General features: G+C 34.9%; 1 protein-coding gene across 6 annotated transcripts in view; it reads right to left on the bottom strand.

Moving 5' to 3' along the window:
- LOC138316699 (pleckstrin homology domain-containing family G member 5-like) overlaps window positions 1-22048 on the bottom strand; it is a 154053-nt gene that overhangs the window by 63587 nt on the left and 68418 nt on the right. For 5 of the 6 annotated variants that reach the window (XM_069258363.1, XM_069258365.1, XM_069258380.1 and 2 more), the window contains 6 exons: window positions 12828-12963; window positions 12157-12340; window positions 11425-11503; window positions 10216-10389; window positions 7891-7982; window positions 6400-6536 (listed from right to left, as the gene is read on the bottom strand). In XM_069258363.1, coding sequence (XP_069114464.1) covers window positions 6400-6536; window positions 7891-7982; window positions 10216-10389; window positions 11425-11503; window positions 12157-12340; window positions 12828-12963 — 802 coding nt within the window. The remainder of the gene's footprint in view (window positions 1-6399; window positions 6537-7890; window positions 7983-10215; window positions 10390-11424; window positions 11504-12156; window positions 12341-12827; window positions 12964-22048) is intronic. The other variant, XM_069258377.1, reaches the window with a different exon arrangement.

The following is a 22048-nucleotide window of genomic DNA, read 5'->3' as shown; positions in this document are numbered from 1 at the left end:
GACGACTAATCTCTACCAAAGATCAACGTAGCTGCATCAAAAATGCCTCAATGTGATAGTATGTTGTCATATTTGAAGTATTAAGACATCTGTTTTACCTGGCTCGTTGTGTCCTCGTTACAATTAGGTTACCTGTGTGAAGTTTGGTAACAGGCCGATACGCACCACATCACCAATCTCATTAAACATGCAGACGTGTCAAACGAGACATTTCTAGGATTATCAATAGAAGACTGTTTCACTCGCCTGTGTAACCTCGGAAGGTGCGAGGAGTTTGTATAAGATAGAGTCACTCAGTAAACTCGTTGTAGTATATATATATATACTATCATCTGGAGAAGCTTTAAATCATTCTTATAAACTACTGCTTGATAAAGCTAAATCAGCAGATCCTTATATAAATATATTTAACAGTCTGATGATGCTAACTTCGCCAATCTTATAGATGTTAACTCAGCTAACCTCTGTTCACTTTAGCCTGACAAAGTAAATTCAGCTAACCTCTGTACACTTAAGACTGACAAAGTAAACTCAGCTAACCTCTGTACACTTTAGACTGACAAAATAAACTCAGCTAACCTCTGTACACTTTAGACTGACAAAGTAAACTCAGCTAACCTCTGTTTATTTAAGACTGACAAAGTAAACTCAGCTAACCTCTGTTCACTTTAGACTGACAATGTAAACTCAGCTAACCTCTGTTCACTTTAGACTGACAAAGTAAACTTAGCTAACCTCTGTTCATTTTAGACTGACAAAGTAAACTCAGCTAACCTCTGTACACTAAAGACTGACAAAGTAAACTCAGCTAACCTCTGTACACTTAAGACTGACAAAGTAAACTCAGCTACTCTCTGTACACTTAAGATGGACAAAGTAAACTCAGCTAACTTCTGTAACTTTAGACTAACAATGTAAACTCAGCCAAGGTCTGTACACTTTATACTGACAAAGTAAACTCAACTAACCTCTGTACACTAAAGACTGACAAAGTAAACTCAGCTAACCTCTGTACACTAAATACTGACAAAGTAAATTTGGCTAACCTCTGTACACTTAAGACTGACAAAGTAAACTCAGCCAACCTCTGTACACTGAAGACTAACAAAGTAAACTCAGCTAACCTCTGTTCACTTTAGACTGACAAAGTAAACTCAGCTAACCTCTGTTCACTTTAGACTGACAAAGTAAACTCAGCTAACCTCTGTTCACTTAAGACTGACAAAGTAAACTCAGCTAACCTCTGTTCACTTTAGACTGACAAAGTGAACTTGGCTAATCCTTACACTATACTACTGGAAATGCAGACTCAACTAATCCTTGTGCTACTCTCTGATGACGCCAACTTAAAGGACTACAAAGGGACTACCTAAGCAAGGTAAATACAGATTTTAATCCAGTTACGTGGAGAGTGCACTGACACCCAATATTCTCACCATCATTGTTTGCGGTAATAGAGATTCTGGTACACACTAAGATTATCGGTAGCTCAGTCAGACTACACAGTACGATATTCTCATTTGCTGTTGGCGCCTCGTCACTATATATTTTCTATATGATCTCAATATAAAGGCCCTAGGAAGTCAATCCGAAAGTACTTGGCTATAAAAAGTCATCGAGATATGGCCTGATCGTCTTGTAATATCATCGTAACAGTTGATGAAGGATCAATATCACTTAAGTCCTGAAGCTCAAGCTTACCTTATGAGGCTGAGAGACGAACACTATTTCTACCACATAACAGATGCTTTTGGTTTTAATCTCGCTCCGATTAGTTTCTCGGTCACAATTTCCACCTAATCACGTCCACATATCCCGTTACATATTGGTTTGGGGCGATTAATCACGTCCACATATCCCGTTATATACTGGTTTGGGGCGATTAATCACGTCCACATATCCCGTTATATATTGGTTTGGGGCGATTAATCACGTCCACATATCCCGTTATATATTGGTTTGGGGCGATTAATCACGTCCACATATCCCGTTATATATTGGTTTGGGGCGATTAATCACGTCCACATATCCCGTTATATATTGGTTTGGGGCGATTAATCACGTTACTATCATGCAATACAATAATTATTAGTTTTGTTTCCAATTCTCACGCCGCACGGTATCATCACTGGAGCATTGTCTCCCCTGAATTCCCAATGTGGTTTAGCAGCTTCCTGGTGTCGTCTGCCAAACATTCCAGTATGTCAAGACACATACACTATAGAATTCAGTATATTTGTCAAGGTGAATTCTACATCATTTACATTTCACACTTAACAAATTGTTCTCCGCTCAAAAGTCAAGACACCTAATGTATCGATTGTGATAAATTAAGAGCCCAAATGTAAACTTTTTAAATATCCACCAAAACAAGGAGTTGTGTGTTATGTTCTCAAGTGTCCACCTTCAGGTCCAAATTCTTGTAGATTTTCCACGTAGTCTCCTATTATCTTTGCGGAATGTCAACTGAAAATCTGGAGTACCAGAAGTCTTCTTAAAAGGCCAACTAAAAATTCCAAGTCCTAGCTTTTAAACTTGCAGAGTGTCCAACTTTAATTTGGAGTACCTGTCTTTCCAGGTGTCCGGCTAAAATTCAGAGTTCTTTTTCACTTTTCTTCTTATAATCTAAAATTAGGAGTTCCAGTGAATTTCTATAGCCTTTCCATGTGTCAACCTAAAATCCAAAGGACCAGTAGCTTTTCCAATTAAGTTTCCAACTGAAATCCGGATCCCATGTATATTTTCCAAGCGCCCACCTGAAGTACGGTGCACCTGTAGATTTTTCTATTGTCCGCTTAATCTCTGATGTACTATTAGAATTTCAAAATGTCCACATTTAGGAGCTGGACTATTTTTTTACCCCCTAACCCGACTGAAAAACTCCCCCCTACTCGTCAGTGATGACTGATATGATCGTTCACTCTCAATACCTTTGGGACCACATAACCACATAATTTGGTGTTATGGTCATCGGTCTGGTGACCAATCAGAAAAGCCATTCTTGACCACTGGCTAAAATACCTATGTATGGTAATGGGGTATAGGGAATGTTTGCTATTGAGCGGTCAGACTTTTAGCCTGAAGCACAGTACTGTCCGGTAACCTTCGTATGGTCAACTTAATCTTATCATCTAAAACACCTTTAAAGTCATATATTAGTGCTACAAGGCCTAAATAAATAATCAAATGCGAAGAAATTATTTCTCAATGAATAAGAAATTTATTGTCTGCCGCCTTTCGTTAAATGATAATTTGGTGCGTGAAGTTTTGTTAAACTGACCAACAGTCAGTCAAGCTGTGTAAGATTTACGTAGACTTTGAAGTGGACAGACGAGACTCTATTATGTCAACTGTATTTGTTTTTACTTAAGTGATAAACCAATAATCAGACAAGAAGTCATCAGACAGAAAACAAGCACAAGATTTATGTAACATCTCCATTTTCAGAGGCGTTCTATACGAAAGGACCCAGTTGTGTCAATTTACAACCGAAAAAAGAAAGAAAGATAGAAAACATCTCTTCTTCAATCCTGTCTTCTTCTTCCTATGATAATGAAAATTTATATGCGCTAATATCTTTCTCCAAAAGACAGGACCAGAACAGATATCGGATAACAAATTTTTTGTTTCTCGTTTCTCTTTCTCCCCCCTCCCCCCTTTTAAACTGTTTAATAGCAGGGGCATACAATTCTTGCTATCTGTTCCTGGGAGCATGCTATTACCTATCAGTAATTCTGTACCTGTATTAGCATTAGTGTACTTCTGTCCCTAAGGCCATTGGTGATCTGTCTGGAGATCTGACTGATATAACACTGACCACTAACATATTGCACACATTACCAACGGGGTTAACAAGTACAGCCAAGTGCAGTTACTAATTACCCTGTATAGAGAGTGAGAGAGATGTCCTGATACTCGACTTATAGCCACTATGACCTCTAGGGCACTGGGGTCAAGAGTCAACATTCTACCATAAGCACTAGATTCTACATTTGGTCATGGTGACCAATGCAAATGGTTAAGGTGCCTAACATTTTACCACCTTCCATTTGTGATTTTAGTGATGTTAAATCCTTACTAAGACCTTTATATTCAGTCTTGCTATAACCAAGTGGTAAAGGTGTCTGATATTCTATCACTAGCCCTTCACCTCTGGATTTTGGTGGCTTGATATTCTATCACTAGATTTTGGTGGCTAAGTAGTTAAGGTGTTGTTTGACATTCTATCATTAGCCCTTCACCTCTGGGTCATGGTGGCTAAGTGGTTAAGGTGTCTCGACATTCTATCACTAGCCCTTCACCTCTGGGTCATAGTGGCTAAGTGGTTAAGGTGTCTCGACATTCTATTACTAGTCCTCCACCTCTGAGTCATGGTGGCTAAGTGGTTAAGGTGTCTCGACATTCTATCACTAGCCCTCCACCTCTGGGTCATGGTGGCTAAGTGGTTAAGGTGTCGACATTCTACCACTAGCCCTCCACCTCTGGGTCATGGTAGCCATGTGGTTAAGGTGTCTGATATCCCATCATTAGCCATCCACCTCTGGGTCACAGTGACTGAGTGGTTAAGGTGTCTGACATTCTACCACTAGCCCTCCAGCTCTGGGTCATGGTGGCTAAGTTGTTAAGGTGTCTGACATCACACACAGTCACTTAATTGACTATCAAATTCAGTAGTCGTCAAACCTACATTCAATCGTGTGTTTAATGTTCAGTTAAGATCTGATATTGTTCAACATCTCAATAAATTGTTCTTGTTAAACATGTGATCTTCTCCCCCCCCCCCCATCTTTTAAGAAAATGAGCCCTTATATCAAACAATAGACATCTTAAAACATGACAGATCTCTACTTTGCCACTTCATGGCTGGTCAGAGACAGCGAAAACCAGTACACCGATGACATGGTCCAACGTTACACAATATTACCCCGGGGCCACGGACTTGTATTTGTATACTGTTAATTAACCTTGATAAACAATGATCAGTCAATAACAGATGGGCTTTATTTACTGTTGAAACTGAATTATCTTGGTAGGGTGAACTCCAAATAATGTAAATGTATTTTCAGACAAACAGTAGTCTAGCTACCTCGATTGGTAGAATTTGAGATACTTTCAAAGACAAAGATTTCCATCTCAAACTTGACATTGATATTTGTTTTTTTGACCATATATAAGTAGCAAAATAAAAATTTCAAGATCTGACATTACTTGAAATATGATGACAGTAATCCAATATGAAATAGACTATAATGTTGTAGATTTCTTTAGAAATTTTGCATGTCTAATTATACTTAGCAATTGATCAACCTCTGTGTAAAATCCAAAATGTCCTACTTTCTGTGTTAATATTAAAAGGTGTAAGTGACAAACCATTGTAATGGTTTTTTGTGTGTGTAGATTTGTGTGTGTGTGTGTGTGTGTAGATAGGCATGTTTTACATATATATACACACACAGGAATTTATCCATTCTACATTGGCTAACCAAGGTATAGTACAAAGTATAGTACCTACAACTGATCACGCAAGGTAAGTAACTGTAGCACTTCAATCCTATCAAATCAGATGGAGGCTTCAGACGAAGTTATAGTGAAAAGTTATATCCCTGCTACGTAATATCATCAACAGTTCTTTCTGGCATAGACTGAACATGACAAAGATATTTCCACCTACAGTGTGTGCTTTTAGATCAATTTCTTTTATTTTACATCTCAATAACAGCCAGGATGATTTAAAGACATGCCAGGTTTAGGTGGAGAAAGCCACAGTATCCGGAAAAAACCAGTACCCAGCGGCTGCCTCACATAGGTTTCTAATTTGCCACTGAAAGGTGGAGGCTAGTTGCAACTTCACCACTTGGCCAAAACATGTATGAAAACTTGTGTAACTATATTAAATTCCATCACTTTTTGTAGACGTACATAATATTTTTATTACTTCTTGATCTTGGTATCAAATTAAAGGATCACAAAGTAGTTTGGAGAAACTTTACAAAACTTAGGTTAATTTACTGATCTCTTCAGGTACATTTTGTCTTTCTTTCCTGGTCAAATCTAAGCATGCTATGATTTTCCCATGTCTTCTTGTTTAATTTAATCAATGGGGTCAATAGATGGATTTCAGATCAAAGTCAAGGGTTGGATAATGTATCTATATATATACAGTTACACTATAAGTTGGGCTTTTTGTCTAAAATATACAGTCAGACCATCAAACACTGGCTGGATACAAACAAACAGATCAGCCGAATGATCAACCTATAAATTCAAGAATCACTCCTCTTCCCTTCTACTTTCAGTCTTCTTCCCAAAGACTCAAATCACAAACCCCGAGGTTCAGGTATCATTGTACCTGGTCATTAGCGATTGCCAGAATCGCTGTATTTTATGTATAGGACTTACCTCTAATGTTTAGAGTGTTTCCTCCAAGCAGAAAAGACTCACAGTCCAAAGGGAGCGGTGTCTTTGAAGCCTCGACAAATACATTGATGGAGTTGATATCTCGTCCCCGACGCTCAAGGATTGGAGTCAATGCAAGCCTGAACAGAAAAACAAGAATTAGGAATACAAATGCAAGAATTAGGAATACAGAAACAAGAATAAGGAATACAGAAACAAGAATTAGGAATACAGAAACAAGAATTAGGAATACAGAAACAAGAATTAGGAATACAGAAACAAGAATTAGGAATACAGAAACAAGAATTAGGAATACAGAAACAAGAACTAGGAATACAAACTCATTAATCAATAAGCAACATATTATTTGTGATTTCAATACCTTTTAAATTGTTTTAATATTATCATCAAATAATACAACAGCAGAGAAAACATTGATTATCCATATTGTAGCTTGTTGCTTCCTCACACAAAACTATTTGAGTTGTATATATATAGTGGTATCTATAAAGAAGATAGGAGGAAAACAATTTCTGTCATAGGATCACACTGAAGTAAATCTACCCAGTAGTGAGTGTCACAAAAACACTCAAATCTTTTAACAATTAAAAATGGACATCTTTCAAATTCTCACCTTTAGGATATGCACTGTGGCCATTCAGGTTTCAAGACCACTTCAAAACTATTACCATATTCTCTGATGCCAAAACCTATGTATATAATTTTCATTGATAATGGACAGTTGCTGCATTCAACCATTCTCAGGAAAATTAATTAAAATTGTTATTGCATATCTTAAAGACATCAGCAATCAATTAGCATGCCTATTGATTTTTCATTTAATATCTGGAAATCTGTCACAAACCGCCAGAAGGACAGATAGATGGACAGTGATTACTATTATGCTTAATTTGGACAAAACGACACTTCACAATTCTTCATAGTCTTGTTATAAAGGTTAAATAAATGTCCCCACATTCAGATGCCAGGACTGCTCACCTGTCGGCTTATCTTAGACAAATCATAAAGATAGTGTTATACCTCTATCTCTTCACACATGCCATCAGCCTATCAGTTATCTTTAAGACAACAGTTTCACTTCTTAACCAAGTATCGGAACTCATTCCTATCTCTATATATTTATGAAAATGTCATTAAATATTTCCCGATTGATTTTTCAATAACAAAATAAAAGATAAGTCTATTTTTTAATCATTACAAAACAGAAATTGAACTCTTCAACAGCTATATTTAAGCTCTGACCTTGTCGCATGAATTTCAACCCTGACCTTGACCAACCAACATTATTCCTGACCTTGAACTCTTCCAATCACCTACTCACCAACTGATCTGCCAGTGTTTCACCTTTGATCTTAATCATAATGTTAATTTCACTGTAAATATTGACCTCTGACTTTCCCTCTGACTTTGTAACTTATGACATTTACCTCTGACCTTATAACACTGGTATAAGTGACCTTGACATCAACATACCTCAGGCTGATTCCCTTAATGGCTGCCACGATCTCCATATCTTTATTTTTCTTGCCAAACGTCACAGTGAAATATTCTTCATTGACCACAGTCTGTAATTGACAGGTAAATAAGAAAACTATTGATAATGTTTTATCTTATCTTTTTTGTCAATTACTTCAAATCAACAAAAATAATTAAACACAGGCGATCTTGAACACAATAAAATCAAAACCAAGTTGATAATCAGTGTAAAAATCAAGAGGATTTGTACAAAATTTAAGCAATCAAAAGTAAGGTTTTAACTGATTGTGAGTTTAAAAACAAGAAATTTGTCCCCACCAGCAGAATAAGAATGGAAGACTGCTAAACATATCCCAGGTAAAGGATTGAAATTATGATTCAGTGAACTACTTTTACTTCACTACCTTTATGAGAACTGAATTATCAAAGTGACTGTAGAAAGTTCCAGTTTAATGACATTGTAGATGAATAGAAAGAGAGATTTTGAAAAAAAATGTAGGTCAAGTGTTATTAAATGGGTCAAAGTATAAAATAGTGTAGGTCACATTGACCTATATTTCAGATATGTAAATGCAATGTTTTGTCAAAGATTGACAAGAAAAAAGTATGGATCAATGACAGATAAGATTGACAGAAAAACTGATGGAATAACAATGGATTAAATGTCAAACTAAAAGAACAGAGCTTTTTCTATAAAGTCACTGGTGGGAGAATCAATAGTTAAAACAATGACTTGGAGAATTCGATGACTGAAAGCACATGCTTAAGTTTTGTGTCAGCTAAAATTTCAGAAGTGTTGTAATAAACAAGGAAGAGATATAAACATGGAAAGCAACACACATAAATATAACAATTAAAGAACAAAAATTAATAATACAAAAGTTGTTTTTCCTGGCAGTAGCATTATGAAAAGAACAACATTTTTGCATGTTAACATTCCATTATTCATTATAGAGTCAGATTGGTATGGAAAGAAAAACAAAACCTATTTTAATTTTGAAATTTCCCTCAACTGCCAGCAATAGATAGAATAAGTAATAAAGTTGATTTTTCAGTTAATTCAAAATAGTTCAAAATCATCCATAAATTGCTTTGGCCTTCTGTATCTACCTAAAGAATTTCATGAAAAAAGATCAATTCAAAAGCAAACATTTTCTAAAAAGCCAAGTAAATGCAACACAACAATACTGTAGATTTGTTGTCTGAATAGCAACTTTATACATCAGGCTTTTCACCATAGCACCATGGAATCTTTTTTTGTATGCAATAAAAAGTTATTTCCTGTTAAAAAGTAAAACTGGTATTTATGAAATTTCACCTGAAATACAAATTATATTGATAATAAAATAAGGAAGGTTAAGTCTGATTAAAATGGTAATTAGATTAAAACAACAGTTACTGATATATACTTAGGTTTAATTTTATAATAACAGCTAGGAGTTTATTTAAGTAGATTTTAATGACAGGGAAATAAATTATGATTCTATAGATATCAATAAGTCATATAATATTTGCTATAAGAGAATAACAAATACAATACTCTGTGTAGATATGAAAGTTATATTTTGATCAGAAATATCTTTGATCAATGAAGAAACATGAAGATCACCAACTAAAGGGAGACAATCTGAGTATAGATTGATGAAGGAAGACAACATTTGAAAGAGGTATCAGTTCAATTATAAAGGAGAGACTCCATTCTAACACCTAGTACAGCATCAGTATATTCCTTTAAATGACCTTGGATATAAATAAATTAGGTGCTGTTTGGAAACTTAAATCAAAATTTATGCAAATGAAAGCAAACTAAACAATCTATCTCTGTAGTTTCCTTAAAAACTTAGATAAATAGACACCAAGTTTATGCATACTGATTAAGGACACAGATGAAAAAGTGATTATAGGTCTTAGAGAGATATTGATTTTAACAACATAATAAAGGGAGATAATACATACATATTTTGATAAAAATAAGGGAAAGAGGGGAAAATTTAAACAAATAAAAAAGATAATTGTTGTTGAAGAATAGAAAAAAAAGTTCAGTTTTTTCAAGAGAAAGAAAGAGATCAATGTTAGTTAAGACAATCTACAATTGAACAAAGGGAGACAACTCTACATACTACAGGCAACCTTCACCCGAGTGAATGTTAACAATGCTATATCACAAACATGTGAGTAGACTTTAAGACAATCTGGCAGGACAGTACATCAGTGCAAGCTATCTTTGATAACAACGACTACTCGGCTAGTCCAGTGTACATACTGGCAACCGAGGACAACCACCATTTTTATAGTTACTATGGCAACTCTCGGGTTTAGCACCTTGGATGTCTGCCGGTTGAAAGTAACAGGACTTCCAGAATGAAGGTCCTCAGATTCGCGGCGGGATTGTTTATTTTTGAGGTCAGTACTATCTGGAAATTGACCTTGACCTTGGTCACCACTATCCTCAGAATCGTCCGAGTCGACTGACGAGGTAGTGACGAGTTGGCCATCCTGGATTCCAGAAATGTAGAAACTTAATGCTTCAATTACCATATTATCTTACTGTTCATAGCATTAATGGAATTATATTGTATCATGTTTTTCTAGTTCTTTTTCCATTCAAACCGTAATGGCATGGTTCACTTTTTTAATTTTTTCTAAATTTCATCTTCTATATTTCCTGTTTTCATATGCATGTCAAAAATTATCAAAAATAATTTTTCCCATGATATGTTTTTCACTGAAGAATTGCACAAAGGAATTACTGTACAGTGTCATTATTTTCAACCATGTTGTGACTCAGCAATTGTTTATAATAAGCTTAAAGGGTTTCAATTTGAATTTAAGAGAGAGAAAACGCCAAACCCATCACAGCAGAATCATAAGAATAGCAGTCAAAGGGAGACAATCAGAAATAGCACAGAGATTTAGCCTGAAATGCCAGATTGAGCTGGGTTTTTAAAAAAAATACTTTTTAAGTAGATAGAGCTTGAGAAATTTAATTCTGCTTATTCCATGAAAATTACAAATAAAATATGAGAAAAAATTGGATACATAACAGATTATTATTAATTTTAATCTTGCTCTCCAGGAAATGTTGTTGAATTCATAAAAAATATTAAAGTAGAACATAAGGCAAACTTTGGGGAATGACTAAGAACGACTACTCTAAATAAAAACACCATCACATTAAAGTTAACTCCTACATGCTGTTTACTACATGATCAGGGACTTGTCTACTGTTGCACAGGCTCTTGATGCATTAAAACGAAAATTTTGAAAAAAAAACAACAACTTTTTATTTTTTTGTTGAAATAAAATAAAGTCTTATAAAATCATTAAATACTTCAGTAGCTACAAATTAAAATTGAAGAAAAATATTCAAAGGTATCTTTCAAATCACAATCTAATATAAGGATTAAGAAGTGTGCAATATATCTTCAAACTTGTTCCAAAATTGCCCAACTCAAAAACCAACATAACATTTCCATAACCTTTAATGTTATTCAGGTGGTGAAATTTATATCAGGGACATTTTGTACTTACATCAGTATGGCGCCTTTTCAGTTTCATGGCTTTCTTTCGTTTTAATTTGAGCTCTGCTGCAGTTGGTAATGTCCCGAACCTGATGAAGAAATTAACATTTATTTAACACTTACAATCAACACATGTTAAGCATATCAATTGGGTAGTTTGTTATATTATCTACATGATGAATCAAAATTTATTTCAGAAAAGTGTGTTTGTTATAAAAGTCAGATTTTAAAATGTCTGCATTTCTCTGACAATTACATTCATAGCACATAAATTTTTACCCTCTGAGGCTTAAAGTATGTGAGATTTTAATTTCCAAGAAAGATATAGAATTCTTTATGAATTATCAAATTTGAAGAAAGCCATTCTGAAATTATTAATGATGTAAGAAGAAGTCAGAGAGAATCTCATTACAACTTATATATGTATCCCTCCATATAACGTTTTGTACAATTTTTTCTAGTCAACTGAACTATTTATTTCAAGGAAATTATTCTTATAAAAAAATTTTTTGTAACAAGCATCTTGCATTGACATTTAAAGATTAATCATATTTAATTTTAAAATCACCACTTTGAGATTTAATTCGTTCATGGAAGTTGCCTTTATATCAATCAAGAATCATCCGTACTATAACAACCATCAATTTTGACTCTCACAGAATATTTTATTTAAGCAGCCATTTACAGCTGTACAAGGGAGGTAACTCTAGACAATAATACTACTTGATATAAAAGCCCCTACTCTTGCTTTTTCATATAAATGCCGTCCGGAACGTCTCCATCCTCCGCTACATTGCCTGTGTCCTCTTCCTCTTCATCCACATCTTCCTCGGCCGGCTGACAGTCAACTGCTTCCGAGTCGCTATGGGTACCATCATATTGAGGTAGGGTGGGAGCGGAGATTCCCCGTGGCATCACACCAAGTCCTATAACATTAAGTAAAAATATTTCCCATGTTATTTTTACTTCCAAGTTCAAGTCATAGCCATTCAGTTGATCAAGGTCATGAAAGATTTGATCTTGAGTAATTTCAAATCTTGGATAACTCTTTAGTTCTATTGTCCAGTGGACTTGCACAATCTTGTTAATCTTCAGTATTATGACAGGTGGGAAAGTTAGAAATATCTCAGAAACCAGAAATGTCTATAATGGCACAGGCATCAAGGTCAAATGAAGCTTCATCATAAAAAATGTAATTCCAAACATTTTCAATAATGCAAAATCTGTAAAAAAAAAATAGAGCCCTTTTCTTAATTTGATTGACCAAAAAAACTTTAGTTCTTTTGGAAGTTACATTCTGCGTAAATATTCTTGTACTTATTTTATTTCTTTTCACCTTCCTAGATGGACACAAAAAGACCCCACAACTAAGGCCTTAAATAACGTGGAATCAGATGATTATCAGACTTTCACCTGGCTTTTTCTTGGGAGCATCCAAGACAAGATGGCCGCTGAACTGGTAGCTTCCGTGTATGGTGCGATCACATTCCTTACACAACAACAGTGGCTGGTTTCCATTAGATTCTGTACACTGAGGATGGTGACATACCTGTAAATACAGAAGGTCTAGGTCAATAACTACAGCAAGGTCATACAAAATGGTTTTATTCATATAAACCAACAAGGTCATAATAATGTTTCAGTGAAGGTGAAGGTCAATAACTAAAGCAATGTCATACAGAATGGTTTATTCATATAAACCAATATCATTATGATGTCTGAATACAAGGTCAAGGTCAACCACTGCCAACAGGATGTAGATATTGGTTCGAAGTTATAAACTATGGCCATGGTAGTGCCTGAGTATATCTTAAGGTCAATCACTGTAGCAAGGTCATATCATGTTTCTATCATAAACCAATGTCATGATAATGTCTGAGTATATTTCAAGATCACTCATTGGCAAAATGTCTACAGAATGTTTTTAACATAAACCATGACCAAAAACTGAAACAGGTTATTTAGGTCAAGGTCAAAGTTCTATAAACCAGGTCTAATACAAACCAAATTACATGTACAAAGTCATAAAGGTATAAATAATAGAAGTCAAGGTTACAGAGAAATGTTAGAGGTTGGGATTAAATACTGAAACAACCTAAAATCTTATAGATCAAGGTCATGGTCATTCAAAAGGTCATCGTATTGGTCAAGGTCAAACATTCAAAGCACAATGCAAAATGGAATGTATTTGAATGAAATCAATATTAGGGTGGTTTTACTAAGATCTGACAAGGTATCTGATGTATTGATGAAAGGAAATAGTTATATCAATAGATATATAGGTAAGGTGATTTTAGTTATATCAATAGATATATAGGTAAGGTGATTTTAGTTATATCAATAGATATATAGGTAGGGTGATTTTAGTTATATCAATAGATATATAGGTAAGGTGATTTTAGTTATATCAATAGATATATATAAGGTGATTTTAGTTATATCAATAGATATATAGGTAGGGTGATTTTAGTTATATCAATAGATATATAGGTAAGGTGATTTTAGTTATATCAATAGATATATAGGTAGGGTGATTTTAGTTATATCAATAGATATATAGGTAAGGTGATTTTAGTTATATCAATAGATATATAGGTAGGGTGATTTTAGTTATATCAATAGATATATAGGTAAGGTGATTTTAGTTATATCAATAGATATATAGGTAAGGTGATTTTAGTTATATCAATAGATATATAGGTAAGGTGATTTTAGTTATATCAATAGATATATAGGTAAGGTGATTTTAGTTATATCAATAGATATATAGGTAGGGTGATTTTAGTTATATCAATAGATATATAGGTAAGGTGATTTTAGTTATATAGGTAAGGTGATTTTAGTTATATCAATAGATATATAGGTAAGGTGATTTTAGTTATATCAATAGATATATAGGTAGGGTGATTTTAGTTATATCAATAGATATCAGGTGATTTATAAGTCATTAGGATGTGATCCATCAACATACATCTTACTTATCTAGGGGTGTCAGTAAGTCTGAACTAAGGTATATATATAATCATCCTGATATATATACCATAATACCGTGTTTTACCAATAAATATGTCATGTAAATTTTCAACAAGAGCATTACCAGATTTTTCCTAATAAATCACATTCTATCATAAAAAGCATCTGTTGGTCTTTGCTCTATGATACATACAATAGAGGGAGAGTAATTATTTATTTCTCTGTATTTTACTCAGGATTGGAAACAACTATAACTGTCATCCCACATAGACCAAATTTTACCCCAACCACCCCCCTCCCCCATAATAAAGGGACATCACTCTAAAAAAGGTGGAAGTATAACGTTCAAATAGATTATGCATTTATGCATGGATATACATCTCTTTAATTAGAGTAATAATTTTGTTTACCAATTATATGTTGTTGCATGAGCTCTTTACTTTAATTTATATTTACCTAATGCAGGAAAAAGCTCGGCCAATATATATGTAAATCTATTTGTGTTGTTATCTCTGCTTTATATCACGTAAATGATTTATCACACGGAAAAAATAAAACACAATCTCAGAAAGCCAGACAAAACTGTAAGTGCTGCATATAAATGTCCATGAAACAAAATACTAAATACATGTAAATATTTCATCATTTATAGTTATACAGATGGTATGTCAAATCTAACAAAGTTCCACTGGAACACAGTTTCTATAAGTCTGTTTTTATCAAAATGATTTATGTTAAATGGGCATTGCTAGGGTATGAATCAGTCACATTGACTGACTACAAAAATGTTACTCCCTGAATTGTAAAATGCATGGTCCATTAAACATCATTGTTGATGGCAACATAACATTAAAGTCATTAAAAATTAATGGTAAATTAATCAGAGTTTTAATGGCTGATGAAAAATGATGTACATTAAAATTAGTGATCATCTAGATAAAATTATGCATATTTTTATGTCCCTTCAGTGCACAGAAAATTACATTACATTTATGATAAGAATCACCTCAATTAGATGCATTGGATCGATTTAGAAATTACCAAAAAATGTACACAATATGTTTAATTGGTCTGAATTGCTCACAATAGCTACCAGGTGATATCAGTGCATGCTACAGGAAAAAAAATTATGAAATTCCCAGGCCCTTATAAATCCAAAACTCTAAAGGAACAACTCCAATCTGGCTCCTGTAATTTACATGAAGGTCATGGTCATTCATGTGCTGTCCTTTGTGATAACCAACACAACCACATAAAAACCACATCAGTCAATCAATTGATAATCATTCTAGAATGCTTAAAATGTAGCCCATATCACATCTTCACGCCTCTTAGATATTGATAAGTTCATTAAAGGTTTTAGCAAATTTGAACCCTGTGACCTTGAATGAAGGTCAAGATTATTCATCTGAAAAATGCTACAACTAGGCCCAATATCAGCTAAGTCTGGGAAATTTTTGAGAAGATGAAGTTGATTTAAGTGAACAGTTTATGTCAAAACTTTAGATGGAGGATCCAAGATGCTAAACTATGGTAGAAACACATTGGACCAGGGATAGTGAATCAAATCATGAACTCATATTACTACACCTTTAGTAAGATGATTTTGTTGACATGTTTCCTAGATTTGGTATCTAACCATCATCATTCATGCTCCCTATATTCTGTATGATATATGACAGATAATATGATTAATATTTAATGTTATGATCAAAAAGATAGATAAGAAAGGGATATCAGTCTATGTATGCTTAATGAATAATTCATCTATGAATCTACTTTATGAATATGATCAACGAATACCCAGGTAAACATACTGATGTCATGGAGGACAAACGCCTCCCCCTTGCCTACAACACATGAATGAACATAATAACTGTATGGTGTTTTTGTGACATAACTTTTTATCATTGGTGTTTGTTATCTGAGGTTGCCTATATTTCAAATCCTGTCAGTAGTGAAGATCATTTAAGGATGTGTATATGGTTTTAGTATTTAAATGAGGAAGCAGTTGATAGGAGTACCTGAAGAAGAATCAGCAACTTACAGTTATCTGACAAAGGATTCATATCTCCCAGACTTGTGATCCTGATAATTAAATCTGAAGACACCTTAGCCACTCAACCACTATGACTCATAGGAGAAGAATCCTTCAGCTAGCATGACTTAGTGGTAAATCCTTCAGCTAGCATGACTTAGTGGTAAATCCTTCAGCTAGCATGACTTAGTGGTAAATCCTTCAGCTAGCATGACTTAGTGGTTGGTAAATCCTTCAGCTAGCATGACTTAGTGGTAAATCCTTCAGCTAGCATGACTTAGTGGTAGAATTTCAGACATTTAACCATTCCATCACCAATTTCCAATAATGGAGGCTTGGTAGGAATGTAACCTTAACCACTCTGCCATATTGACAAAATAGTAATAAGAATGCAGGACACCTTTAAGCAATTAGCAATCATCACTCAGAAAGTTTGAAACATAGAGCTAGAATATTTGACACATGAACCATTTTGTCTACTGCAGTATACAAAAGCAACATGTATCTAAAAGGACATAACACATGCAACATCTCTTTCTTTTATAAAACAGTTTCTGCCAATATTCAACAGAATACCCCTGAAACCTTAATCATGACATGGAATCACAAGGGAAATAACATATGTAACAAAATTTCAAACTTTATAATGTTAAATGCGTTAATTGCCATCATTATCTGGACAATCAACATTTTTTCCCCACATTTTATTTTTTTAACTTATCAGACGATCAGAATTAGTGTTTTCCTGGTCTTTCTCACACTAATGATGTAGTGTGTTGTATACCATAAATTGTTTCTTTTTGTTTACATTACAATACTGTGGCTGGCGATTGGTATAAAGGATCCACCCGACCGTGAATTTTGATGGACGAAGTTTGAATTGACGTACTGAACTACCCCAGTAAGTGTAAAACTTGAGGGCGTGGAAACGTTTTCAAAACTTTAAAACATAACCAAATCACCACTAGTCTATAAAATACCTAGTCCTTTATTTCTTCGCCTGAATGCCAAAATATACATTGAAATAGTTTTTAAACTGACTTCTCTTTATGAAAACTTTGACAATACACATTTAGAGACACTGAAATGTAATGGTTTACCTTAAATTGTTGCTTAGCAACGGTGACACAATATGTCAAATCTAAATGGACGTGAGTTATTAACCTTCTCAAATTCTGAAAAAGGCTCATCTTAATTCAATTTGATTGCAATCAACATTTATAAAATCTATGCATATTGAAGTCATAATCATTTATATCCAGAATTTTGCAGTCAATTTCTGAAATTCAATTTGATTGCAACAATAGACTTTTATTTCTGAAAATTATATAGGCTTGCTTTAAATTCAATTTGACAATTTGTTATGATTTAATCAAATATGTTTATGAATTATGAATGTTATCATCATAATTGGAAATCCCTTTTTGTCCATTTTTGTTGTTGTTGCTTAATATCCATTCTGATGTTTTTACCTTATTTGACAACCAAAGTTTCGACAATGAACCAGAAGGTGAGAAATCTTTAAAAGCTTTACACCTTGGAGGTTCTGACCCTTGAACTGAAGGTTTTTACAGGTAACTTGGAAACTAGGTGCACAAGAAGCTTATTTACAGGCCATAAAGAATGTTCTAATTAATTAAATACAAGGGTATCAGACTACTTCTCGATGTCTCACAAATCTGTTACAACTCCAGAGTATTCAATTAACAATGACACTCGACCTACGACATTAGTCGGGTAAAGCCACACCTATACATGTCCTAGTTATATTCATGTCCATGTATGTTATCATCGAGCAAATAGGTCCTCAATGATCAATCAAGTTTATGTCCTGTTTTCAAACCACATCAAAAGAAAAATATCTTATTTCAAACTTTTTGATTAAAAAGGTATTGAATTTCAGGAAATGCATGCCGATGGTAAATAAAACAGATGATCTAAATATCAACTTGCACTTTTATAGCAAATCCTTCTTTTGATTTGAACTGTCATTCCTACCAATGTCATACTGTAATTTTTTTTTCTTAAATTACTAAAAATAACCATGACCTGAAATTGGTGATACACTTTTACTAGCTTGAATTATTGCTTGGCCAAAACTAAGAAGAAGCTCAGAGGCCCCTGTGTAGCAAGCCTAGTCACAAACTCCGTGTAACAATTAGAACCCTCATCCCATATAGGGATGTAAGAAAGAAATATGAAAAACATACATTGCTTTAAGTTTCAGAGACAACATCATGAAACAATAAATTTAACTAAACTAATGACCTGTGACTTTCTGCACCCCCCTTAAGATTCTACAGGATTTGAATCAACAATCTGAATAATTTTTAATCTAAACATCATAGGCATGTTACCAATCAAATATGAATATCATGCATTCTTATTTTCACACAAGAAGTAATCTAAATGAATGTTAAGTCAAAATCATTTTTATGGCCCTGCCTCCAAGGCCCCAGGAATTTAAGTATTCGCAAATATATTGAAAATAACAACATTTGAGAAATAATAGCCTGTAAACGCGAAAATAAAATGGTTGATACAGTACCTTACTATTGTTCAAACCTTTCCATCCCTTTATAATTTAATCTAGTTTCGTGATCCATTTTTTGATATGAAGAACAAGATGAACAAAACACTAAATAAAATTTGACAGGAAGAAAACAAAGGGGCTGTGTTGTTTTGTTTTACAGGCGGTTTTCATTCCTTTTGACAAGTAGATAGATCATTTACCCAGATCATCCTTTTCTACTGAGACAATATGTTTTAACTGTCAGTTTTACTTTGTACCGGGTTTGTACTTCAGTGCATCAATGATATTGTATTTATCGGGAGTTGAGGAGGTGAGACACACAATCCTCACCCACTGTGGCTAAAGGTGACAGGGGTGTACGCTGCACTCACACTTACCATACAACTACATGCCAAAATACACATACCCACATATAGGTACTGACAATATCTATTGTTATCTTTTTAATTGGCAAAATGCCCAACCATGTATGAATTTATGAATTGCATTAAAAGACTTTAAAACACTTGTATTCATTTCCACCCTCACAATAAGATCTCTTAATTGATCAAAGCAAAACAGGTTTTGTTGTGTTGCCGCTGACTGTTTTGAGGAGGTGGGTGGGGAATGGTGGATAAGTTGAGTAATGAGCTAAGGTTATGATTTTAGGGTTTCAAGCAATAAAGTCAGAGTATCCAGAGAAAACTCCTCCAATCCAACCTACTTCCTACAAACCATAATCTTTAAGTAACAACAGGTTAACTTCCTACATGCCTCAGCCTATTGTTATAAATTACCTCACTAACTTTAAGTCTGTGCTTTGTCAGCATGCAGGCTATATCATTATATATAGTGCCCTCTGATTCTCATATGTAAATTTTTTTCAGAAATGCACAAGTGAGCAATTTTGGAATGACATGCCTCAAACATGCAAACCATGCATAGATAGAGATTGCATGAGGTTGCATGCATAGATCTGTAAAATTGCAAAAGTACATACTAAAGCATCAGCTTACAACTGGGGTAGAGAATTGAATATTTCAGAGACCAATTAAACTGATACAATCTTCTAAGTATTCATTGATGTGATGGTTTTTAATGCATGACGTAAATTTTTGAATGATACAGATATTTTAAAAGCTGTAAACCTGTCACTCAGATATGATTTTAAAACAGGAATTAAAATGACATAAAGTGTACAAATAGAGAATCAATACAATACATGTGACCATTTGTTGACATGTGCAAACTGCAACACAAATAAAGTCATCCTATTGAGCTCAAATTTAATTTGATCATAATCTTACAATATGATAGAGTTTATATAGCTTGTGGAAGGAAACTGAAAAAGGGAGGAAATTGCAGATATCCTATCCTCTGGTGAACAGGTATCAAGTTTAAATGCAAAAAGTATCGGTCTTCCAAGAGACATGCTCTTCAGCTTCCAAGAGACATGCTCTGTTCCAAAAGACAAGGTCTACTTCCAAGAGACATGCTCTACATCCAAGAGACATGCTCTACATCCAAGAGACATGCTCTACATCCAAGAGACATGCTCTACATCCAAGAGACATGCTCTACATCCAAGAGACATGCTCTACATCCAAGAGACATGCTCTACATCCAAAGAGACATCTCTGTCCAAAGACAGTCTACTTCCAAGAGACATGCTCTACATCCAAAGAGACATGCTCTACATCCAGAGACATGCTCTACATCCAAGAGACATGCTCTCATCCAAAGACATGCTCTACATCCAAGAGACATGCTCTACATCCAAGAGACATGCTCTACATCCAAGAGACATGCTCTACATCCAAGAGACATGCTCTACATCCAAGAGACATGCTCTACATCCAAGAGACATGCTCTACATCCAAGAGACATGCTCTACATCCAAGAGACATGCTCTACATCCAAGAGACATGCTCTACATCCAAGAGACATGCTCTACATCCAAGAGACATGCTCTACATCCAAGAGACATGCTCTACATCCAAGAGACATGCTCTACATCCAAGAGACATGCTCTGCTCCAAAAGACAAGGTCTACTTCCAAGAGACATGCTCTACATCCAAGAGACATGCTCTACATCCAAGAGACATGCTCTACTCCAAGAGACATGCTCTACATCCAAGAGACATGCTCTACATCCAAGAGACATGCTCTACTCCAAGAGACATGCTCTACATCCAAGAGACATGCTCTACATCCAAGAGACATGCTCTACATCCAAGAGACATGCTCTACATCAAGAGACATGCTCTCTCAAAAACTCTACTCCAAGAGACATGCTCTACATCCAAGAGACATGCTCTACATCCAAGAGACATGCTCTACATCCAAAAGACAAGGTCTACTTCCAAGAGACATGCTCTACATCCAAGAGACATGCTCTACATCCAAGAGACATGCTCTACATCCAAGAGACATGCTCTACATCCAAGAGACATGCTCTACATCCAAGAGACATGCTCTACTCCAAGAGACAAGGTCTACTTCCAAGAGACATGCTCTACATCCAAGAGACATACTCTGCTCCAAAAGACAAGGTCTACTTCCAAGAGACATGCTCTACATCCAAGAGACATGCTCTACATCCAAGAGACATGCTGTACATGCTCTACATTCAAGAGACATGCTCTACATCCAAGAGACATGCTCTACATCCAAGAGACATACTCTGCTCCAAAAGACAAGGTCTACTTCCAAGAGACATGCTCTACATCCAAGAGACATGCTCTACATCCAAGAGACATGCTCTACATCCAAGAGACATGCTCTACATCCAAGAGACATGCTCTGCTCCAAAAGACAAGGTCTACTTCCAAGAGACATGCTCTACATCCAAGAGACATGGTCTACATCCAAGAGACATGCTCTACATCCAAGAGACATGCTCTACATCCAAGAGACATGCTCTACATCCAAAGACATGTCTACATCCAAGAGACATGCTCTACATCCAAGAGACATGCTCTACATCCAAGAGACATGCTCTACATAGAGACATGTCTGTATTGAAATATATTTACATATGTCCCTATATAGTCAACGGGAGGGGAGTTGCGTTCAAATTAGCGTAAACGCAATGACGTATGAATAAAAAA

Source organism: Argopecten irradians, chromosome 1 (genome assembly GCF_041381155.1).
Source record: "Argopecten irradians isolate NY chromosome 1, Ai_NY, whole genome shotgun sequence".
NCBI lineage: Eukaryota > Metazoa > Mollusca > Bivalvia > Pectinida > Pectinidae > Argopecten > Argopecten irradians.
This window is presented reverse-complemented; position numbering and strand designations above follow the sequence as displayed.